Genomic DNA, 22,601 nt, shown 5'->3' with positions numbered 1-22,601 from the left:
CAGCTTCCTGGTGTCAAATATTGACACAAGGAAACTAATTGCTCCAACATATAACTCTAAATGATGTATTTGCAATTCAAATAATTTTCCCAAATTATTATGTAGTTACACAAAATAAAGTTATATACAAACTTTACACTCCACTTGTCTAAACATGCCATGCATTTGTAAGGATATCTTTGCTTTTGGAAGATTTTCAAATTGGGGGCAAACATGGACTAAACGTAAAACACTTTTTAATGCAGGGTTGCTTTTCTCAAAGCTAGCTTGAAATCCTTGTTCCTCAGACTGTAGATCAAGGGGTTCATCATAGGGATCACCAATGTGTAGACAACAGAGACCACTCGCTCCTGTCCCTTCGAGTAGCTAGACGATGGACGGAAATACATGAAAAATGCAGTCCCATAGAAGAGAGTGACAACAGTAAAGTGAGAGGCACAGGTGGAAAATGTCTTTAGCCTCCCTGTTGCAGAGGGTATCTTCAGAATGGCGGAGATGATGTACACATAAGAGACAATTATGATGGAAATGGAGCTCATTTCAGCAAATCCTCCAAGTGTGTATATCAGGATCTCAATTAAGGTTGTGCTTGAACATGATAACTTGAGTAAAGGTGGAACATCACAAAAGAAATGGCTAATGAGATTTGATCGACAAAACCACAATCTAAATATGCTCACGGTGACTGTGAGAGACTGCAGGAAACTAAGGATGTAGGAGCAGACAACCAATTGAAGGCAAAAACTTTTCTTCATGATGGTGGTGTAAAGTAGGGGGAGACAGATTGCAATGTAGCGGTCAAATGCCATGGCGGCAAGGATGTAAACTTCAGCTGTGCCAAACATGGCAAAGGAGAACAACTGTGTAGCACAGGCTGTGAGAGAGATTGTCTTCCTTTTTACTACCAAGTTAGCCATTGTATTTGGGGCCACTGAAGAGGAGTAACTGAGGTCCAAGAATGACAGATTGCTGAGTAAATAGTACATAGGTGTGTCTAAATAGTGGTCCACGTGGATTACCAGGATGATACCAATATTTCCAAGCAGAGTGACAAGGTACAGTAGCAGGAACAGTGCAAACAGGAGAATCTGAAGCCCAGGCACATCAGTGAATCCCAACAAAAGGAATTCAGTAATAGTGGTCTGGTTCTCAATGTCCATCTGTTATTAAGCTACAAAGAGAAAACAATCATTAAAATCAGATGACAATAGACACTTCACCTACCAGTATGTAGCTGTTATCCTTGGCGTGGTACTGCCTCAAACATGTTCCCTTCACCCCCTTACTTTTAAGAACTTGTTTTGGTTGGCATTAGGACTGCTATAGTTCTCTCCATAAAACATAGTAAAATTGGCTAACACCTAATTGCCACATTTAATTTACTTCTACATTCCTAATACATTGTGCAACAAGTAAATGAAATGCTACTAATGGTCTTCAGCTTGCATTGTGCTACCCAGTAAAGTGTAATACATGTCTCAGGCCTGCCACCGCCGCCTGTAGCGCAGTTTTATATTGCCAATGTGAACAGCAATTATTTTTAATACTTATAAGTCACCCCTAGGGTAGGTCCTAAAGGCTCATAGGGCAGGGTACATTGCATTGAAATAGTAGAGAATACATGTTTATATTGTACATGTCCTAGCAGTGAAAAACTCCTAAAGTTGTTTTCCACTGCTATAACTGCTGCAAAGCTATCTCGCCCATAGACTAACACTCAGTTACCTTATTACATTTAATGAGTCTTATTTTAACAGTGGGAACATATGCAGAGATTATGTTTACACTCAAATGAATTGTAATGTAAAACCCTCTTTAGTGATAAAGTTGGATTTTAGGTTACAATTTCGAAAATGTTATATTTAGATGGTTGGCATTTTTTTGCCCATATCAACTATGCCCTTCTGCCAGTGTCCTGGGTGACATGCCTTTCAATGGATCTGCTTTTGTGAGCTGTGTATTGCTTTCATAGAATGGCTGGAGCTGTACCCTACTCTGGTGCACTTCAAGGACCAGGATAAGTGAATGAACTGACCAGAACCAGCTTTGGGGGTAGGTCAGGGATTTTTCCAACACAACCTTTGGCACCGGCTATAAAAGTGGGATCCTCAGAACCTCTCATCAGAGCACTCCTGTGGCTGTGAACGATTCAAAGGATCTGCCCTGCTGCATGAGGAAGAGGGACTGCGCTTCTAACTGAAGAAAGAAAATTGGAACAGCTTATCAGCCTTCCCAGAGTGTTTTGAAGGGTCTGATGGCTGACCTCCTGTGTGAGCTAAAGGGACACACTGAGCTCCCTCAGGAGATATACACTTACAGCATTAAATCAGCAGGTGGGGGCAGGTGGGAGACCCACAATATATTGAGGGAGGACAGACTCTAATCAGAACCATTGTGGTAGGCGGGACCTAGTTGAGCTGTGGAGAGGGGACTCCTGGGCACAGTGCAATGGGAGTGCCGCGGTCCTAATGCATGCCACCTCCGGGGGGCAGGGTGTTTCTCCCACCCGCGTATGCATTATGGCACTTGTTTGTTACTGTTTAACTTGTTTTTCTTTTTTTCCTTTATCTAGCTCAAAATTATTGCTGGGGAATTAGGGAGGGAAGGGGGAAGGGAGAGATACACAAGCTCTACCAATATCAACTACCCATTATTGTCCAAAGGTGCTCCTACACCCACACATTCCTCACTAGCAAGCTGCAATGACCCAAATTATCTCACTTAATGCAAGAGGGCTGAACTCCCTGAATAAACGTAGAGTTGTCTGGCGGGCTTTTGGGAATTTCACACCCCTAAATGATATGCCTTCTTGAAAACCATCTTCTTCACAAAAACCAGAGGAAAACGAAACTAAGGGTGTACCCCACGGGGTTCCATGCCTCAGCTACCATGAAATGTGACTAGCAACATACATCCGATGCAATTTACCCTACACACTGTCATATACTCATGCAAATATGGACGGCCATTACCTCATCTTTAGGAACTGTGTATGCACCCAGTTCTGCCCAAGACTATTGACTTCCTGGGGAAACTAGCAGGAATAGTCAAGGACGATATTGGTCTGACCGGTGACCTCGACTCATTGTGGGGCCATCGCCATGACATGGAGGAGGGACAGAATGCCCACTGAGGGCAATGAGTGAACTCAGCATACAGGATGTGTGACAAGAACAACACCCAACCTCAGAAACCTTCACCTTTACCTTCTAACCTCATGTACAAAGCACACACTCCCAGATCAACTACATACTACTGAGCAAATCCACTTTAGGACTGACCCTCTGTGCGTATATCGGACAGATTTCATTGTCAGACCATGCATTGATCACTGTCCAGGTCAACCTCAGGGAAAGAAAGCCCAGGAGAAATTGACTGCACCCACGCCTACTTAGAGACCCAGTCACCAAACACAAAATAAGGACAACAAATTGAGAACAATGAAGGTGGGTAGGTACCCACTCCGGACGTCTGGGATGATTTCAAGGCTGTTATTAGAGGCCACTTCCTACAAGTAGTAGCAAAGCGTAAGTACCTCCTTGCTCTGGAAGTGCTAAAACTAGAGAATAAGATCCTTGATTTGGAAGCTGAGAGACTCCAGCAGCCTTCATGCTGAATTACTAGAGCACTTATGACAGCCAGAGGTCAGCTGCAACTGCATTCTACTAATAATCAATCAATCAAAACATTTATAGAGTGCCCTACTCACCCGTGAGGGTCTCAAGGCGCCAAGGGGGGGTACCACTACTGCTCAAAGAGCCAGGTCTTGAGGTGCCTCCTGAAGCTGAGATGGTCCTGGGTCAGTCGTAGGTGAGTGGGAAGGGAGTTCCAGGTCTTCGCTGCCAGGTAGGAGAATGATCTTCCTCCAGAGGCGGTTCTGCGAATTTGTGGGACGATGGCGAGGGCGAGGCTGGTGGAGCGAAGTTGGCGGGTGGGGGTGTAGAACGAGAGTCGGCTGTGGAGGTAGTCGGGGCCCATGTTGTGGAGCGCTTTGTGTGCGTGGGTGAGCAGTCTGATCGTGATCTTTTTGTTGACGGGGAGCCAGTGGAGATTTCTCAGGTGGGTGGTTATGTGGCTGTGGCTGTGGCGAGGGATGTCGAGGATGAGTCGTGCAGCGGCGTTTTGTATGTGCTGGAGCCTAGTCTGAAGTTTGGCGCTGGTTCCTGCGTATAGGGCATTCCCGTAGTCCAGTCGGCTGGTGACGAGGGCCTAGGTGACTGTTCTTCTGGTTTCTGTGGGGATCCATCAGAAGACCTTTCGAAGCATTTGCAGGGTGTTGAAGCATGAGGATGAGACAGCGTTGACTTGTTTGGTGATCGTGAGGGAGGAGTCCAGGATGAATCCCAGGTTGCATGCGTGGTCCGGGGGTGTCGGTGCGGTTCCCAGTGCTAAGGGCCACCATGAGTTGTCCCAGGCAGATGAGGATTGTCCGAGGATGGGGACTTTTGTCTTGTCTGAGTTGAGCTTGAGACGGCTGTGCTTCATCCAGTCTGCTACTTCTTTCATTCTTTCCTGGAAGTTGGTTATGGCGGTGGCTGGGTCCTTGGTGAGGGATAGTATTGGCTGGATGTCGTCGGCGTAAGAGATGATGTTGATGTTGTGTTTTTGTGCGATGGTGGTGAGGGGGCTCATGTAGATATTGAAGAGTGTTGGACTGAGTGAGGATCCTTGAAGAACACCGCAGATTATCTCTGTGGCCTCGGATCGGAAGGGGGGGAGGCGGACTCTCTGGGTGCTTCCGGAGGGGAACGAGGTGAACCATTCCAGGGCCTTTCCTTGGATTCTAGTGTTGCTGAGGCGGTGTATTAGGGTGCAGTGGCATACGGTGTCAAAGACTGCTGAGAGGTCCAGGAGGATGAGGGCGGCTATTTCCCCGTTGTCTATCAGGGTTCTGATGTCATCTGTGGCTGCGATGAGGGCGGTCTTGGGGCTGTGGTTGGCTCGGAATCCAGACTGGGAAGGGTCAAGCGAGTTGTTGTCCTCGAAGAAAGCAGTCAGCTGTTTGTTGACGGTCTTCTCGATGACTTTAGCTGGAAAGGGGAGAAGAGAGGAGATGGGTCTAAAGTTCTTGAGGTCCTTGGGTCTGCTGTGGGTTTCTTCAGGGGGTCGTTGGTCTCTGCGTGTTTCCAGCCTTCAGGGAAGGTTGCTGACGTGAAGGAGCTGTTTATGATGTTCCGCAGGTGGGGTGCAATGGTGGTGCCGGCTTTGTTGAAGATGTGGTGGGGGCATGGGTCGGAGGGGGAGCCGGAGTGGATGGTGCTCATGACGTGGATGGTGTCTTCACTGCTGATGGGGGTCCAGCAAGGCAGAGCTCTAACTGCTCCCTCTTAGGAATTGCTCATATATTGTAGGAGGCAAAGTTGGAACCCCTCTGGCTATACTTCCATGGGGTAAACAAGAGAGGGAATACATCAGAGAAATCACAGCCTTGCCGGGGACTCCAATAATGCAGGATGCAGGAAAGGTGCCTGAATTTTGCTCTTATTACTTACTGAGGCTCATCCAACCAAACCACTTAACCGAAGGCTGACAGGCCCACAATTGTGTTTGGGCAACTATCAACTTGGTTGAGAGAGTCACCCTCAAAAAAATGTCTGCAGTGCTGCTCACTCTTAATGCTGAAAAGATCTTTGACCCAATTGATTGTAATTTTCTGAGAATCATGCTTTGAAAATGGGTATAGGCCCCACATTCTCATGGATAGTGCTCTCTAACTATGCAACCCCCTTGCTAGGATGACCCTCAATGGTCACCTTTATAAGCCCTTCTGACTTTTCAGAGGTACCCAACATGGTTGACTCCTTCTATGCCTGTTGGACTTGGCCCTTTTTGGCAGGTTTACTTCTGAACTTTTTGCCTTGAGCTCTGACATGGTGGTAGTGGTTTTAAGCTTCTGGGCACTTTAGCACTGTGGCCCTGTGTAAAGTGCGTGTGCGCTTTGAGTGCGTGTGGTGAGATTGGTCTTCCCTCCCATATGAATGCATGGTGGATAAGTGTGTCCATGATAATTCCTGGTATGGGGGGAGTGCAAGGTCGAGTTTAGTATGTGTGAACTCGTGAGGATAAATGCTGTGCTATGGTGTGCACAGATTTATGGTGACTGGTTGAGAAATGCCCCTTTTAGAAGTTGGCATTGCTGTGTGCCTTGTGTCTGCCTCCCTGATGTGAATTGTATGTCTGGCTTGTGATTGACAGGAGCTGAGAGGTGTGGGTGGCTCCAGGAGTGGCAGGGTGAGTCATCTAGGCTTAATGGGACACCTAGGCTAAGAGTAGTGGGAGGGGTAATCCCCTGACTCTGAAAAGGACTGTGCCCAGGCTGTACAATGCTGGCTCTGCCCCCTGTGGTGTGTCTGATTACTGAGCCCCCACCTGACAACGGGGAAGAGGAGCTTCGAAAACAAAGTGCTCCAGTGCTCCCCTAAACCAGTTCTGACTGGTATCCCCAAACCCTGTGCTGTGACACAAAGGGAAATGTAGTATAAATATAGTGGCTGTGACCTCATGAAAATGTTCTGTTTTTGGTGTGATCCTGCCGGGGCGTGCTGCTGCTGGTGCCAGGGAGCTGGGGGGGTTGCCATGAGGGCGTGCCTCCCTGGGCCCTGCATTGCCATTTGAGCCATGGAAGATCCTTTCCCAAGTAGCTGTGGCTCCTGGAACCTCGTGGGAGCTATGTCTAAATTGCTCAGGGGAGAAGAGTGCATGGGCCTGGCAGCGCAGCGCTGCAGAGAGAGAGAGAGAGAGAGGGAATCCCCCACATAGGGATTCCCCCAGTGATGCTGGAAATGGTGGGTGCCCACCCCGCATTCTTTGGGAGCTTTGCGGGTGCCCACCCTGCTTATACCTTTACTGAAAATGGCGGGTGCCAACCCCGCCTTATGCTGCCTTAAGGGGAGCCCACCTGGCGTTCTACTCACCACAGAATAACCGCTGCAGCCCCGAAAATGGAAGTCAGGCCAGTCTGCCCTGTCAGGTGTATATAATCCCTTGTAAATATGACCCCGTGCCAGGTGGCACCATGTATATTAAGTGAGTACTATTCCAATGTGTTATGAGAATGCAAAGGCTATTTTTGATATAGCCTTGGTTGGAGTTCCTTGTGGTGTGCCTGGGATGTTGTTGATGTGTGCGTGTGCAAATGCTTTACACATGGCCTGCGGGATAAGCCTGACTGCTCGTGCCAAGTTACCAAGGGGGTGAGCAGGAGTTATCTTTGGCTTGTAACTCCCTTGCCCTGACTAGAGTGGTGGTCTCTTCCTGGCTTTGGCTCAAGCCTTAGCCAACCAGAGATCCCATTTCTAACAGTGCCTCTTCATAAATCCCTTAACATGCTCAATTCAGCAGACATCAGTTGTGAAGGGGATTACATTTGGCTGGCAGGAATTTAAGACTTCCCTCTATCCCTCTATCCCTATGATTTGCGGTTGACACGAGGCTCCCCACACACCTCACTCCCAGCAGTACTGGCCAATGTTCCCTCTAATTTATTTCCTCTGTGTGCAGCAGTGTAAGGTCTCTGTGCACTGCAGCCAAGATTATGTGCACCAGGAACCAGACCACGCTCGTGGTTGCAGCATCTAAAGAAAGGGGCACGGCCATCTTATTTTCTTAATATCAGTAACCTTCTGAGCATCTGACTGGAAGGTAGACCCTTTAGGAATATCAAGTATATCTTCAATTCTGAACCATAAATCCAAGACCATGCAGCCGTTCATATATCATGTTCCGTTTTTCAGCAGAGGCTGCAAATGTTTTGTATATAAAACGTATCCATTCTTATCATATGTTATTATCAGACTGTACATGGTAGACATTTATAAAAGCCAGGCTTTCCAATCTAATGGGTAAGACCGACGAGCAACAGTGCACCATAGGGGACTTTTTGAAAGGTGGAAAGGAACTGCCTAGACAATTTCAGCCACTTTAAAAACACCACGTCAAACTACAGTGTCTCTAGTAATCACTGAAATTATTAAAAGTCACACATAGCAGACTGAAACCATAGCAGCTGTGCAAGATGTGCTTTTGGACTTGATGTATATTTTTAGGTCTTGCCTAGCATTGCAGCGCAAAGTGGTGCTCAGTTTGCGAGGCATGCTCTATCAGGGTATTTTTTAGAAGTGGTTTGTAAGCCCCACCCATATTTTTCATTGGCTGGCGTCTTCATACATGATAAATGCTGACTTCCGATTGATAATGAGGCTTCTTAGTCCCTCCTTGTTACCGCCCTGTCTCCTTTTGGGACCGCCCATCAGGACTGGATTGTTTACTTGCGGCGTTATACTGTCTTCTTCAATTAGTCTATAAGCACTATTTTTTATTCGCGCAATGGCGACAGCTTTTTAGGTCGCACCTGGGCCAGTGCTTCTCTTTTTAGTGTGCTGCTCCCACCCCCCCTCCCATTGTCCGTGTTCCTTTGATTCCCGCCCCCTCCCACTGTCCCTTTTCTCACAGCTCGTGGATCATGGACGTGATTTTGGTGACTGCTGGTCAGAGCCCTCCCTGCTCTGCAACAGATTGCAGTGCCTCCTGCAGCACCGCAATGTCATGCTCCCGCGCCTCCAGGTGCACTCACCCAGCCCCTCCAGCGCACCACACCAGCTCACCTTGCCCTGAAGAGGTGGCCATGTCCTGCCCCGGTGGGCTCCTGGTCCCTCGCCTGCCCTACTCCAGTATCCTGACCCCTGCAGCTCACATCCGTGCAGAGCTCACAGCGCAGGCGGCTGCATGGCTCTGGGGACTTCCCTCAGCTGCCTCTGGTGGCTCCGGTGAGAGGGAGGAGGGAGGCCTCTGCCGGGCTGGTGTCCTCTTCTTGTGTTTATCCTGGGTGCCCCGCTTTGCTTAAGCACGGCACCCGCATTTGTAGGTATAACTTACTTCAGCACAAAAGCTCCATCTGTAGGGTGTTCTCCTCAAATGGCTGCTAAAGCTGTCCCTTTTTTTGTTTCTGTTCCTCCTTATGTTTATGTTCCAGCTTATTATTAGTGCTTTAAATGCTAATGCACATAAAATAACAAATGGGATATCCTTCACGCATCCCCTCAAATACCATTCAGCAAACTTTCTATCGGGCCCTTTTTTAATTTCACGTAAATCAAACGTGGTTAGTGAGCACCCTACTGGTGCAAAAACGGTTCATATAACACATTTAATAGATGTCTCATAGACCATTCAAGAGTGACGCAAACTCAAACATGACAACAGAAAAAAACCTTTTTTTTTACAGATAATTCTGCTCATTCGTTCCATGTGTATATGGGGGAGTGGAGAATCGGTCCAATCACAAAGTAACAAAAGCATTAATTTTCAATCACATGCAGCCATGAGATGGTCCGTTTTCAGTCACTGCGTGTAAAAAAAAACCTTTAGTCCCATGAAATCATAGACTAATAAGCTGAATTACACTGAAAAGTGTATTCCGTGTAACGTAAATCAAGACAAATTGCATTATGTCAAAGCCATTTTAATTGCACATGTATGCGGAACGTTCGACAATGAAAGTGGCAGAACACAATGTAGCCTGTCATCACAATATAGCAAATGTTCATGTTCTTTTCATTGAGAAAATACAACAGTGCCTTGTAACATGAAAATTAGCCTAGCTAAAGTTCACAAAGTACTTAAATCCCACAAAAAAACACATAAAACCACAAATCATTAATTGAAAAGACACATCAGGCATATTCGCATGCACAACATGGTGTATGAATAATTGGACTGGTTTGCACATGCCTAGCTAGAAATCCTTTATTTATGTTTTTTAAAGGCCATCGTGAATTGTCAGACCCATTGTCAAAGCTCAGATCAGGGTTGTGAACTCGAGCTAAAAACGTATTTAATAAGACTGCTAGTTTATTAGGTAGTGACTGGTTATTTCAGACTCTGACAATTTAAATCCTGCAAGTGGTTACTTCGTACGAGATCCTTTCCAAATTATTTGGAGCTGACCAAGACACCCGAGAAAGGACACTGGTACTACTGGCTATACTTGAGATCTTCCAGACGGTCATGAGAAATGCTGTTAATCTTGACAAATCAGAGATCCTAAATCTGACACTTAGGATGGGTGAGGTGGCCGACCTGTCACCTTGCTTCCCCTTTCACCGGGCCCAGTCCTCCATTAGGTAACTTGGATTCTGACTCACACATCAGGTGTTAGAACTCTTCAAGGCCAAACACCATTACCTTCTTTTGACCTTGACAAAACATATGCATTCTTGGAGATGCCTAATACTTTCCTGGTTTGGTAGAACAAATGCTTTCAGGATTTATATATTTCTGTGCTTCCTATAACTATTTCAAGCACTCCCAATTCAGCTTGACCCTTCTACCTAAAGCACATTCACGACAAATCTACTCTTATCTGATAGGATAAAGCCAGAGATCGTCCCAAAAATGTATCTCCCAACCTCGGCAGACGGGAGGGTTAGTAACTCCTAGTATCCCACACTATTACTCAGCCCGTAAACTCCCTAATGCAGTGGGTTGACACAACCTGGAGTGAGGGCCTTACCAACTGGCACCATCCCAGTGGCGACTCACCCCATCATCTCAACAAGCATTAAAAATAGGTTCACCTGCCCGATGGACACATACCCTGACTGAGCATCCTATACTAACCATACAGTACGCACCTTTATATCTTTAGTGGCTACCAGTCTGGGTTGTTCTTCCCCTAACGCAGTAGCAAGAATACATGTTTGAGCATCATGTTAAATGAGGAACTTATCATAGCTGATAACAATTATAATGCATTGCAATTAAAGCCCCTAAAAGGCATCACAGTTAAAATCACAGAATTAAACATCTACAGCCAGACACCCTAGCAGGCATGTCTGGCAACATAGCCCCACTTTGCTTATGACTTCACATTACACATGTGACTTTTAGTCCCTCAATAGAAATAACCTTAGGTAAATGCACTTTTGGTGCCAATGCACCTCTTAACCTCCAGGAGATTCCCTTCTTTTTGTGCTGGTGGAGTCTACATTTCTCCTGCAGCTCCCCTACACCTTGGAGGCACCATCAGTCAAGAAAAGGCTGTTTTCCCATGCAGGCCGGTGCGGGACTGCAAGGCATTATGGGGCGCTTTTCCTCCTGGGCGCACATATTGTAGCAGTGGCTCTCCCGCTGCTCTGGGGAGTGTTGAGCAGCCCCTGGCGGCTCCCTGCTGCTTCAAGACCTCATAGGGGGGGCCCGGTCCCACCCGGGCCCCTCGCTCCTCTTCATCCTCATCAGGGTCGCTGTCCCACCCGGGAACCCCGCAATGCAGGCTCGCTGGAGAGACACTCGAGGAGCCCACCCCGGTGGCTCCTGCCAGCTCCCCATCTGGCCAGCACCCTTACGCGCTTACACAGGAGCCGGCATCTCTCTTCTGGTCTGCCTGCTACTGTCGGGCAGACACAGAGACTCCCGCCAGTCCTGCTTGACCTCGGGGTAGTGCAGCTTCACTCCCCTGACCTCCTCCTTCTCTTCAGGGCCCGGAGTAGGATCCCGGGCCCCTGAGCAATGCTTCACGGGGAGCTCAATGGTGCTTCCTGACTTGGCTTCATGGATTCAGGGACAGGGGTTGTGATCCCAGGTCCCAAGACAGCTTTGCGGGGAGCGCAATAGCGCTCCCAGACTTCTGTCTTCAGGGGGGCACGATGGCACAACAGTGCTCCCTGCCTTCCGCAGGGCTTAGAGTTGGGATCCCGGGCCACTCACACCATTCCCAGGGGGGTGCGAGGGCAATCCCCAGTCTCCCTTTTTGGCAGGGGCCAGGCAGGGCTCCTGGCACCCCATGAGGTATTTCCTGTGGGGCAGCGCCCGGGACCTAACCCAGTCCGGGGGCATTTTCTGGACTGGCGGTGGAGCGTCGTCGGTTGGCCAGAGTCGGTTGGCCAGAGTCAAAGGTCACCTTCCTTCTGGGGGCATATCTCAGCCCACAGGGGAGGTATCTGCACCATGTTGACCTCTTCTTGCTCCTGGTGGCGCTTCCCAGCCACTGGGAGCCCTTTCTTTCATGCTCCTGGTCTCAAGGAGGGTGAACTTGGCAGGGAGCAGTCGTCACTGGCTCCCTGCACCAGCCTCTCACCTGGCTCTTTTACTGGGCCTCTGCTCACTGCTCCTGGACTACCTTCCTGGCGCAATTCTGCATCCTGGTACAGTCAGTGGGTTCTTCCTTCCCACTGCCCCTGGTGCCAGGCTCCAGCACTTCCTCAGCAGACCACACCCCAGAGCGAGCTCCTCTTCCTGTGCAAACTCTTTTCAAAGAATTTGGAGTGGGCTGGCAGGAAGTCTCTGTTTGCCCTATCAATCAGCGACAAATCACTTCTCTGGCCCTGCTCCCTACTTCCTGCTCAGGCCTCTGGGTTTGTTCAAAATGGTGTTGTCCAGAGGTCTCATGCCACATGGTTCCCCCTTTGCTGCCTTCTCTCCAGAGCAGCTTGGTGCCTTGCACCAGGTGACAGCTGCTGATGCATTAACCTGTAGCTCCACCCATCTTCTCTTCATGGAGAGGAAGACTTCACCCTTGGAATGCTTGTCATGAAAAAGCCAACCAGGCTCTGATTATGAACTGAGTCAGAGGGATATGACATTTCTGGATGACCCAAAAGCAGTACAGATATGACTTTGGACTCTGCAGAATACTTCTTCTCACCTTAGTTACAGTAGACTTTAGTGTGTGTCTGGAATTTGTAGGCCCTAGGAAAGTAAAACTATCTTGTGTGGTCCTCATCCTCATAGGAGACTGATGTGGTCTTTCAGTGAAGACATTAAAGCACACTGACTTTCCCTTCCATGTTTCTTCCAATATTGTAAAGCCTATTCTATCTCACCCTCCAGCTCTGCATAATTCCTGCCGAACCATTCAATTTGTATCTGCTCCTGGGCTGCGCACGCCAGGAATCTCCCCTGCGCAGCCCTTACACTTGAGCACATGCATGTACACACGTGTCTGCATATAACCAGGCCGGTGCCCCTTACTCTGGCTGCAGCGCAGCGGCCTAGTCTCACCAGGGGGACACCAGTAAAATCCACATGCAGTCTCCTTCTTCATGAGTTCACTGTGGGTGAGTCCCAACTTATGAGGCTCTCCCACAGTAAAAGCCCAACAATTAGGTGTTCAAAAGGGTAAAAATCCTGGCAGCTCAGATGGTCAGGGATCCCCTTTGATGGCTCCCTGTAGCCATAATAGCTGACAAGCTAGTTGGAGATGCACCTGCGCGCCAGAGGGGCAATGAGGCCCGTGACGGGTGTTTGGCGACCTGTTCTGCAACCCCAAAACTATCTCTACTGATGGGGAAAACAATCCCGAAACACGAGCTAGGCTCGTGTCTAGAGATGATCTAAACACAAGTACTTACTTGCACTGATTGTGGTGAAAAAACTTTGAAAATTGAACTTTGAACCGTTCCTGACAATACTTGAACTGCACAGACCATGATGCAGTGGGGCGATACGGGGGAAGAGGTCAGTGGTGTGCTCCCAACTCCGGAATCCCCTTTGATGGCTCCCTGTAGCCATAATAGCTGACGAGCTAGAGTTGGAGATGCACCTGCACGCCAGAGGGGCAACGAGGCCCGTGACGGGTGTTTGGCGACCTGTTCTGCAACCCCAAAACTACCTCTACTGATGAGGGAAACAATCCCGAAACACAAGCTAGGCTCGTGTCTAGAGATGATCTAAACACAAGTTCTTACTTGCACCGATTGTGGTGAAAAAACTTTGAAAATTGAACTTTGAACCGTTCCTGACAATACTTGAACTGCCCAGACCATGATGCAGTGGGGCGATACGGCGGAAGAGGTCAGTGGTGTGCTCCCAACTCCGGAATCGGCTCAGATGGTCAGAACCACCTTCTAACAGAGTCACTAAAGCAAACACTCCCTTTAAACTACGGTTCCTCAAACAATATCTGCAATCTATGCGAGTCTCCTGGCACATGATACTCCACACTGAGTGGGAATGAGTATTTGCAAACAACTATACTGTTCTGGGAGCGACTACACAGGCACATACATGATTCCTCTGCATCCACTCAAGGACAGAAAATACAGTATAAAGTCTATTTGAGTTGGCACTTCACTCATCGTAGTCTTCCCTACATATCCCACAATACTTCATCCAAATTTCTGGAGGGGCAGTGGAACTTTTTTTACTTCTAGACTCCAGAAAATGCATGTGGGATTTGATGCCCACTAGTATGATTTTCTAACGCAGGTGGTCATGGTCAGAGGTCTTCTTTCTACTCGAGTGGCAGCAAAATCAACTCGAATTGCCACGTGCTCTTGTACAATGTGGGGTGCTGTTTATGCTGATTTATCAGCTCTGCTTGCACTACTGCTGCTAAACTGCTGTGTATTTTCCAACCACTGGTGGAAATCTGTGGAATCTCGTGGAGTTGTTTTGTACCTTCATGGAATTCCATGGAGTACAACTCCCAGAGTTCCAAGCACCCATAATTATTTTTCCAATTGAATTGGCAGTTTAAAAGAACGGAGCACAGTAAGTGCTACACACACAACAATAACATTCAATATATCGGTCGTGGGTATTTGGTACACAACTTTAACAGGTACTAATAGGTACATTAAATATACTAATCAGGTGTAAGCGAATTTTATAAAAACAATTGTTAAAGAACATTTTATTAATAATTTTCAAGTAAATTGTGCATAATCAGACCTCATTACAAAAAAATCAATAAAGGTCTATCAAGTGGTTAGTGCTACTGGCTAGAATTAAAGAAAGTGCTCACTTTCGTGTGTCAACATGGTGCGTGCTTGTCATCTCCCCTTCATGTGTTGGCCTGATGCAGAATGGTTTCTGAGGAAGGCATTGGAGATGTCCTTGTACAAGGAAGATGCTGAATGGTTTCTGAGGAAGGCATGGGAGGTGTCCTTCTGGAAGGAAGGTGCTGCCTTGAAGAGGGCGACTTTGAAGGATATTAGACAGACCAAATAGAAGCTACCCGTGGCAAATTGAGAATGGACTTCCATTTCACAGATATAGACTGCGGCTTGCAGCGTGTGGTGCTACAGCTGAAGTGCCCATGGGTGCTCATGGAAACCAACCATGAGTGTCATGTTAGGTGTTCAATTAATGTAATTTTTTTTTAAAATAAAAGTCTGTTATTTTTATTTTATTGAGATTATTACAGCATTTAATATAATAAATAATGATTTAATAACAAATATACATGTGATTGTGTGAGTGTGTGGTGTGTGTGTGGGTGGAGGTGCAGGGTTTTGTGTGTAAAATGTTGAAGTGATTTAATTAGTTTAACATTGGTTCTTGTTGGGTGTTGTGTTATTTTATTTTGTTATTTATTATGGGAGTGTGTCCCAGAACCAGTGGTTGGCCATGGGTGTTGCTTCACATACTTTCAGGCTTGCTTGAGAACATTTGAGACTGTTTTGATACTTTTAGGGTTGTAGTAACTTTAAAAGTGTAGTTTGCAAATAGCAATGGTCCTATTTTTTTGTAGACGGGAGTTTGTAGCAGCCTTTCCTCCTGAAATCCCTTTTTCAATTTCCTTAGACCACTCCCATTTCGTAGTAGATATTCCTAATTTTTCCACCACTCCCCTTGTCCCTCCCACATTTAAATATACATGTGCGTAGATCTCCGCATAGAAAAGACAAGAGGAATGGAGATTTACACTCAAAGGTTTGTAAATTGCATTTTGTACTGCATGAGTAATGCTACTGTAGTACTTCTTAATGCACTACAATTTGCAGTTTGTGAATGAAGGAAAGGTGTGGCAAAGCAGCCCCAGCAGCTGACTCTGCAGCCCGGGGGCTCAAGGCTCGATTTCCGGCACCTGCGGCTGTTCAGCTCAGCATCATGTAACTCTGGACAATAGCTCACTAAATCTCCCTGATGGCCCCCACTGCCTTGGCACCCTTAAGGGGTTGATATGTTTGCACTTTACAAATACCTTAGACTGCCCCACTTGAAGAAGTCTTGAACTGACACCCTGAGGAAACTTTGGACTGCCCACTGAAGAAGTCTTGTACTACAACCTGAGGAAAGCTTGGACTACCCTACTTTACTGCCCTGGAGCTCAATACTAGAGGGCTGTTCTTGATGTGCAGCTTTGGGTCTGATAAGGTCTCCCCAGGACACTGAGAGTAAACCTCTTTCTTTGACACAGTTGAGCCTAGTAACTCCTCAGTGCCCCTCCATAAGTGAGGACAAGGAAATTAATGTTGCCCTCTGCAAAAGGAGGCGCCAGGATTCTATTTCTGGTGGTGCGTACTTAAACAGAGCCCATGGGACATGAATTTGCACTTGGAACACCAGTGCCCACTGGCACATGCCAAGGGAACGGGTCTCGAAGAGTGTGTATTCATTCAAGGGAGATGATATGAGTGCACCTCTAAACATACTTCTGTGCGCTACAACTGTCACCCACTCTCTCATCCACTTTTACATTGGGAGCGAAGGCCATGATGGAAGTGCAGAGGTCAACAAACTATTGACTTACACAAGTTAGGCAACTTAAAAAAAAAGTAATCGTAGTGCTAGACAAAAAAAGTACTAGCCACCCAAAAATGCTCAGCAGAAGCCCTGCTTTCATTGGGTTCAGCTCAGGTGTTTTCACGTCCCTGACGTGTGATAGAAGAATCCTAACTGGTTCATCTCAGGGCACGTGAGAAGCATCCTACCTGGTGCGTTTCAGCATGCGTCCACTAAAGCCTCCGCTCTCTCTGTAAACTTGACCTTCCCCACAAATGCTCCCTTTTCAGATATCTATGTTCTTGTCTGTCACAGCCCATAAAGTGCAAGGGCCGCTGGAGCCGATTAGATGGGGGTGTGGGGTGGGGTATGGGGGGTGCAACCTGGGATTGGGCTACAGGTGGAGCTGCCGGTGCGTTGCAGAGACTTGAACAATCTGCGAGCGCAGAGCGCAGAGCGCAGAGACAAGGCCGCCTAACCAGGACACTGGGAAGGAAAAGCGCCTATGAAATAACGAAGCGCACTCTGTGCCTCTTAAAGCGCTCCAACGGGGCAGGCACGGGTAGAGAAGGCAAAATGGGCAAAATGTAGTACATACCTGAAGAGAAGAAGGGTCCACACGGAAGGTATGTAGAAGGGATTTATTATAGGTCCAGCAACAGCAACTCCCCGGCAGCAACTGCCGAGAAGAGAATGAACACAGTGTTCCACGCAGGGAACATTCTAAGAATATACCATGGCAGGCAGGGCAGAAAGGTAAAACCCAACACACCTCCCTTTCTTCACAAGAAAAGGAAAGAAGAAGAGAAAAGAAGACAAAAACAAAATAAACCCCAAAAGCACAGAAAGGAAGGAAGAAAGCACGTTCAACAGAGGAAAATAAGACGAGGAACAGAAGAAGATGAGAAGAGGAACAGACCAAGGAGAAAACGAGGAGAAGACAGATCAAGATCAGAGTCAACAAAACGAGGAGAAGACAGATCAAGGTCAGAGTCAACCCAACATATAATCTTGGAACTTCACCGGAACAGACCTGACCCTGGAAGAAGTTGCCCTCCCGGGAACAGGGGTAGGAATGGGTGAACCAGGAGGAGAAATGGGTGGACTAACACCACCCACTCTGGGGGAAACCGGGAAAGCACCATCACCCAAGCGCATGCGGACACGTTCAACCATGGAATCAGGCACAACTGACACAAAAGACTTGTTCCAAATCCTTCCATCTTCCAGCACTACCACATAATCCTTCACCACAGACACTCTTTTGGGAGAAGAAAAACGCGACTCACCCTTGCGAATAAAACCAGGCCTCTTTACTCTTACCCAGTCACCAACCTTCACTTTGGAAGACAAGACACCAGATCGCGTACCATACTTTTCCTGGACAGAAGCCCTGACATCAGCAACACCAGCTAAACAACCAGCATCGACAGCTTTCCTAGACATCCACTCTTTGTTCAACTTGGTTCCAGCAACCCTACCGCGTAGCAAGGTAAAAGGGGCGACCCCAGTAGACACATGCGGAGTGGTCCTCACAGCCCATAACATGTCCCCAACAACCTGACGCCAGTGCAAACCGTTCACTAAGGCCAGTTGAAGATGCTCCTTGACCACCCGGTTAAAACGCTCAACTAAGCCGTTGCTGCGGGGATGATAGAGGGAGGTGCAAATATGCCTGATGCCAGCCTCCTTGAAGAAAGTTGACACCTCAGCAGATACCAATTGCGTGCCATTGTCAGAAACAATCTCCTCGGGAAAACCTTCCCTGGAAAAGACATCACGCAAAAAAGCAATCACCACAGAAGAACTGACGGAATCAACAAACCTAACCTCGGGCCATTTGGTCATGTAATCAATCAACACCAAAATGAACTTAGGAGATGAGCCCACAAGACCATAGGGACCAGCAATGTCCAAAGCCAGCTTGGACCACGGAGAACTCTTCACAATGACAGGTTCAACAGGTAGAGGATGCGTGACTTGAGATTTGTCGCTCACGACACATTCACAACACTCACGAACAAAATGCTCCACATCCTTGTCCACACCCGGCCACCAAAAATCTTGTCTCACTCTACGCTTCATTGAACGGATGCCAGGATGGCCTTCATGAGCGAGACGAAGAATCTTACCTCGGATGGAAAAAGGAACCACAAGCAAACCACCTCCAAATCGTCACTTGCAAAACAGTCGTCACAATCAGAAAGGGGTAGCCTGGATAAGCAATCCGCAATCAAATTTTTTGCCCCAGCCACATACTCGAGCTGATACTGAAATTCCTGCAACCTGAACTGCCACTTAGAAATTCGTGGAGTTGCCCTTCCACCCCCTTTAGTTGTGAATAAATCGACCAGGGGCTTGTGATCAGTCCTTAAGATGAATCTGTTCCCCCAAAGAAAATTTTTGAAATGCATCACACCCCACCACATTGCCAAAGCCTCTTTTTCGATGGTCGAATACGTTCCCTCTGCACCCCTCAGAGTCCTGGAGGCAAAAGCAATGGTTTCTTCACGACCATCGCTCCTCTTTTGCATAAGAACAGCCCCCAAACCCACATTGCTGGCATCAGTGGAAAGGATACATAAGTCATTGATGTTAAACAATTTCAAAGGACGGGCACCAATAATCTCTCGCTTGATATCATTAAAATTCAGGTTACAAGCATCATCCCAAACAAACTTAGCATTCTTTTTCAAGAGACTACGCATGGCAGCAGTTTTTGAAGAAAAGTTTTTGACAAATTTGGAGTAATACTCCACCAGACCAAGGTACGAGCGTAATTGATCCTTGTTCTCGGGAACAGGAGCATTTTGGATAGCATTAATTATTTTTACTTTTGGTTCAACCCCATTCTGGGAAATGTGGTGACCAAGGTAGTCTACACCATCTTGAAGGAATTTGCACTCATCTTCCCTCAAAGTTAGACCACTGGAATTAAGGATGCTCAGAACAAGTTTAACACGCTCGTCATGTTCAAGTTCAGACTTGCCATGGACCAATATATCATCCTGGAAAAACACAACCCCAGGAATGTCTTTGAATAAATTGTTCATTAGTCTCTGAAAAACGTCTGAAGCCGAAGCCAACCCAAAAGGCATGCGGATGTAGCGATAAGCTCCCTCTGGGGTTACAAATGAGGTAAGATGTCTAGAATTGGGACACAGTTCAATCTGGTGATAAGCGGATGAAATATCGAGGGATGTGAAAAATTTGGCACCCTCGAGGGTCGCTAACATCTCATTTATGTTGGGTAGAGGCTGGCGGTCGATCCAAATGTTGCCATTGAGATCGCGTAGGTCGACACACATCATCAAACATTTGTCGGATTTTCTGGCCAAAACTATGGGGGCGAGCCATTCGGAACCCTCAATTGGCTCGATCACACCAGCAACACACAGCCGCTCCAATTCCTTTTTCAACTCTTCCCGCAAGCTTAAAGGCACTTTACGCACTTTATGCGCTACAGGCACGGCACTCTCCTTTAAAATTATACGATGCTGAAAACCCTTAAGTTTCCCCAGCTTCCCACTGAACACCTCTGGAAACATAAGTGCCCACTTGGAGTTATTCACTAGAGACACAGTAATCGCTTTAATAGGTGTAGAAGTTGAGGCATAACACTCACATAGTTCTTTTCGAGATATCACCATATCCGGATGGTTAGGATCTAAAACTATGTTCAAGTCACCCTGTTCATCCCACCCCAAAAGGTTGGTGCCTTCCTTGACTATGAATACTACACCAGTAGTGTGATTGGAGTGAAATTCAAGTTTGGCAGAACACTTTCCCAAAACTTCAACTCTTTTGCTGTTATAAGCAAAGATTTTTATACAAGAAGGTTCTATTGATAAGCCAGATAGTTTGCTAAAATCAGTAAAATTCAACAGGGTGAAAGGAGAACCAGAATCTGCAAGAAACTTGCAGACAACACCATTCACAGTTATAAGACACGAAGGAGACTTCCTCTTCCGAAGCCCAGACAAAGCAGACAGTTCAACTACTCCGGCCTCTTGTGAAGCAGAAGACAGCATTAATAGTTCATAACTTTCTTCATCAGACTCTCCAGAAATGTTTTTTACAGAGCGATTGGCTTTGTTAGTGGCCACAGCTTTGCACATGCGTGAATAATGACCTTTGTTTCCACATTTGTAGCAGGTTTGATTGAGGGCAAAACAAAACTTGGCAGAACCTAAATGAGATCTGCTACCACATCGAAAACATAACAAATCATTTTGTGTAGACTTGTTTTGTAAAGAAACATTGGTCGGAGCAGGACGAATGACATTTGGCAAAGCACTAGCTTTGGGCTTAGGTACAGGTTTGGAATTTAAGAGTTTTACTTCTATTGAAGACGTGGATGGTGAGGATGATGAAGAAAGACTCATTTCTCTTACACAAAATTGGGAATGCTCAATACTTTTAGCCAGAGTGAGTGCGGTCTCCAAGTCGGGATCACCTGAAGCTAGTAGCTTTTCTTGAATTTTCTTATTGGAAGTTCTTTCAATAAGTTGATCACGTATGATCTCATCCCTAAATTCCCTATAGTTACAGTTGATGGCTAAAGTGCAGCCACAAAATCGTCAATAGATTCACCGGGTGATTGAGCGCGTTGTAAAAACTTATGGCGTTCAAGCACAACGTTCCTTTTCGGAGAGAATCTTTTATCAAGGGTTTTGATTAAAGAAGCATAATCATCAATAAGAAGAGCATCGCCATTATCGCCATTCACAGTAGTGTTCACCACTTCCAATGTTAAAGTCTTTAGAATGTTCCTTCCTTCATTGCCGAGATTGTAAACAAGCAGGGCTTTTTTCTTTTTACTAGTAAAAGTTTCACCTTCTATGGCCTCTAAATACGCTTCAAACGTGTCCTTCCACTGTTCCCAAGGTACTGGTGGAGTGCCAGCAGTTTGTAAAAAAGAAGGAGGGGCCAAGATACGATCCATTGCGTGGGTGAGTTGCTGCCTCAGTACACACAAAGGAAAAAGTTACTCCAAAACATAAATGCAATAAAAGAATAATTTGTACTTGAAAAAAAATTACTAAAGTTTTTTTCCTTATTTAACAGTGAGCCAAAATGCGTTGTATCAGTATAAGCGTAAAAATAGACTTAAGTTCACCAAGAAAGAATTATGCTGAGCGCGATGATGGCGAACTAGAAACAAGCTGTGCGCATCAGCGGTAAATTACACAAAACAGCTGAGCGCTTGAAAACGGCAATGCAGAGCTGTGCGCATCAGCGGAAAACAGAATAGCTGAGAGGTTGCTAGGATACGGCAAAAAATGGCAGCCACATGTAACGTTGAATGTCACGTCCGCTTGGTCAGGCAGGTCAGGCAATACGTAGAAGCGCGAGAGCACTGCAGAGCTCGATCGCGAAGGGAAAAAAGGTTTGACAGTACCTTAATTATCCGGAGGAATGAAGGATCAGCATCAAGAGGACAACGTCGGGAGTGGCAGGAAGGAAGACAACGTTGAATTCAACTTTACGCAAAGAAAATTGGATTTCCTCGAATTTTCGCCATGAAACAGGACTCGCACGTAGATCTCTCATGGAGTTGGGGAGGCTGGAAGCTGGCACCTTTGACAATCGTCGCCACTGAAGAGAAGAAGGGTCCACACGGAAGGTATGTAGAAGGGATTTATTATAGGTCCAGCAACAGCAACTCCCCGGCAGCAACTGCCGAGAAGAGAATGAACACAGTGTTCCACGCAGGGAACATTCTAAGAATATACCATGGCAGGCATGGCAGAAAGGTAAAACCCAACAATACCCTAGCATTGGAATACGAGGGAAGGAACACGAGAAGAAAGGGAAAGAGATCTTGGTGGGGGAGAGGGTAATGACCCCCTTAACCACAGTGTGTATCATTACTTAGCCCACTTTCATCGCAGCAGCGCTACTCTGCCGGCTGTTTTTGGCGAAGTTGTTATTGTTTCTGGCTTGCAAAGTTGTCAACTATCCTTCTTGACCCCTGCACTGTTCACACTTATTATATGCATCCTAACTGTTGCTTTGCAAAGCGCTTATTGCCTCAGGGCCTATTTAGCGCTACATCATTCAAATAGCATAAATAAAATAAAACTACATTTAAATTAATCCTGGCATTGAAGCCTGAATTTAGAAGATTGAAATTACAACCTATACTTGAAACAGAC

The 22,601-nt window shown here is 46.7% G+C and overlaps 1 protein-coding gene across 1 annotated transcript; it reads right to left on the bottom strand.

Annotated features, from left to right (window-relative positions):
- Positions 1-236: 236 nt before the first annotated feature.
- LOC147734822 (olfactory receptor 5AR1-like) lies at positions 237-1,160 on the bottom strand. The gene has a single exon (XM_086953642.1). It carries the CDS (start codon positions 1,158-1,160, stop codon positions 237-239), a length of 924 nt encoding a protein of 307 aa, XP_086809768.1.
- Positions 1,161-22,601: the final 21,441 nt, after the last annotated feature.

The sequence above is a fragment of the Lissotriton vulgaris genome, chromosome 1_2 (genome assembly GCF_964263255.1).
Source record: "Lissotriton vulgaris chromosome 1_2, aLisVul1.2, whole genome shotgun sequence".
NCBI lineage: Eukaryota > Metazoa > Chordata > Amphibia > Caudata > Salamandridae > Lissotriton > Lissotriton vulgaris.
This window is presented reverse-complemented; position numbering and strand designations above follow the sequence as displayed.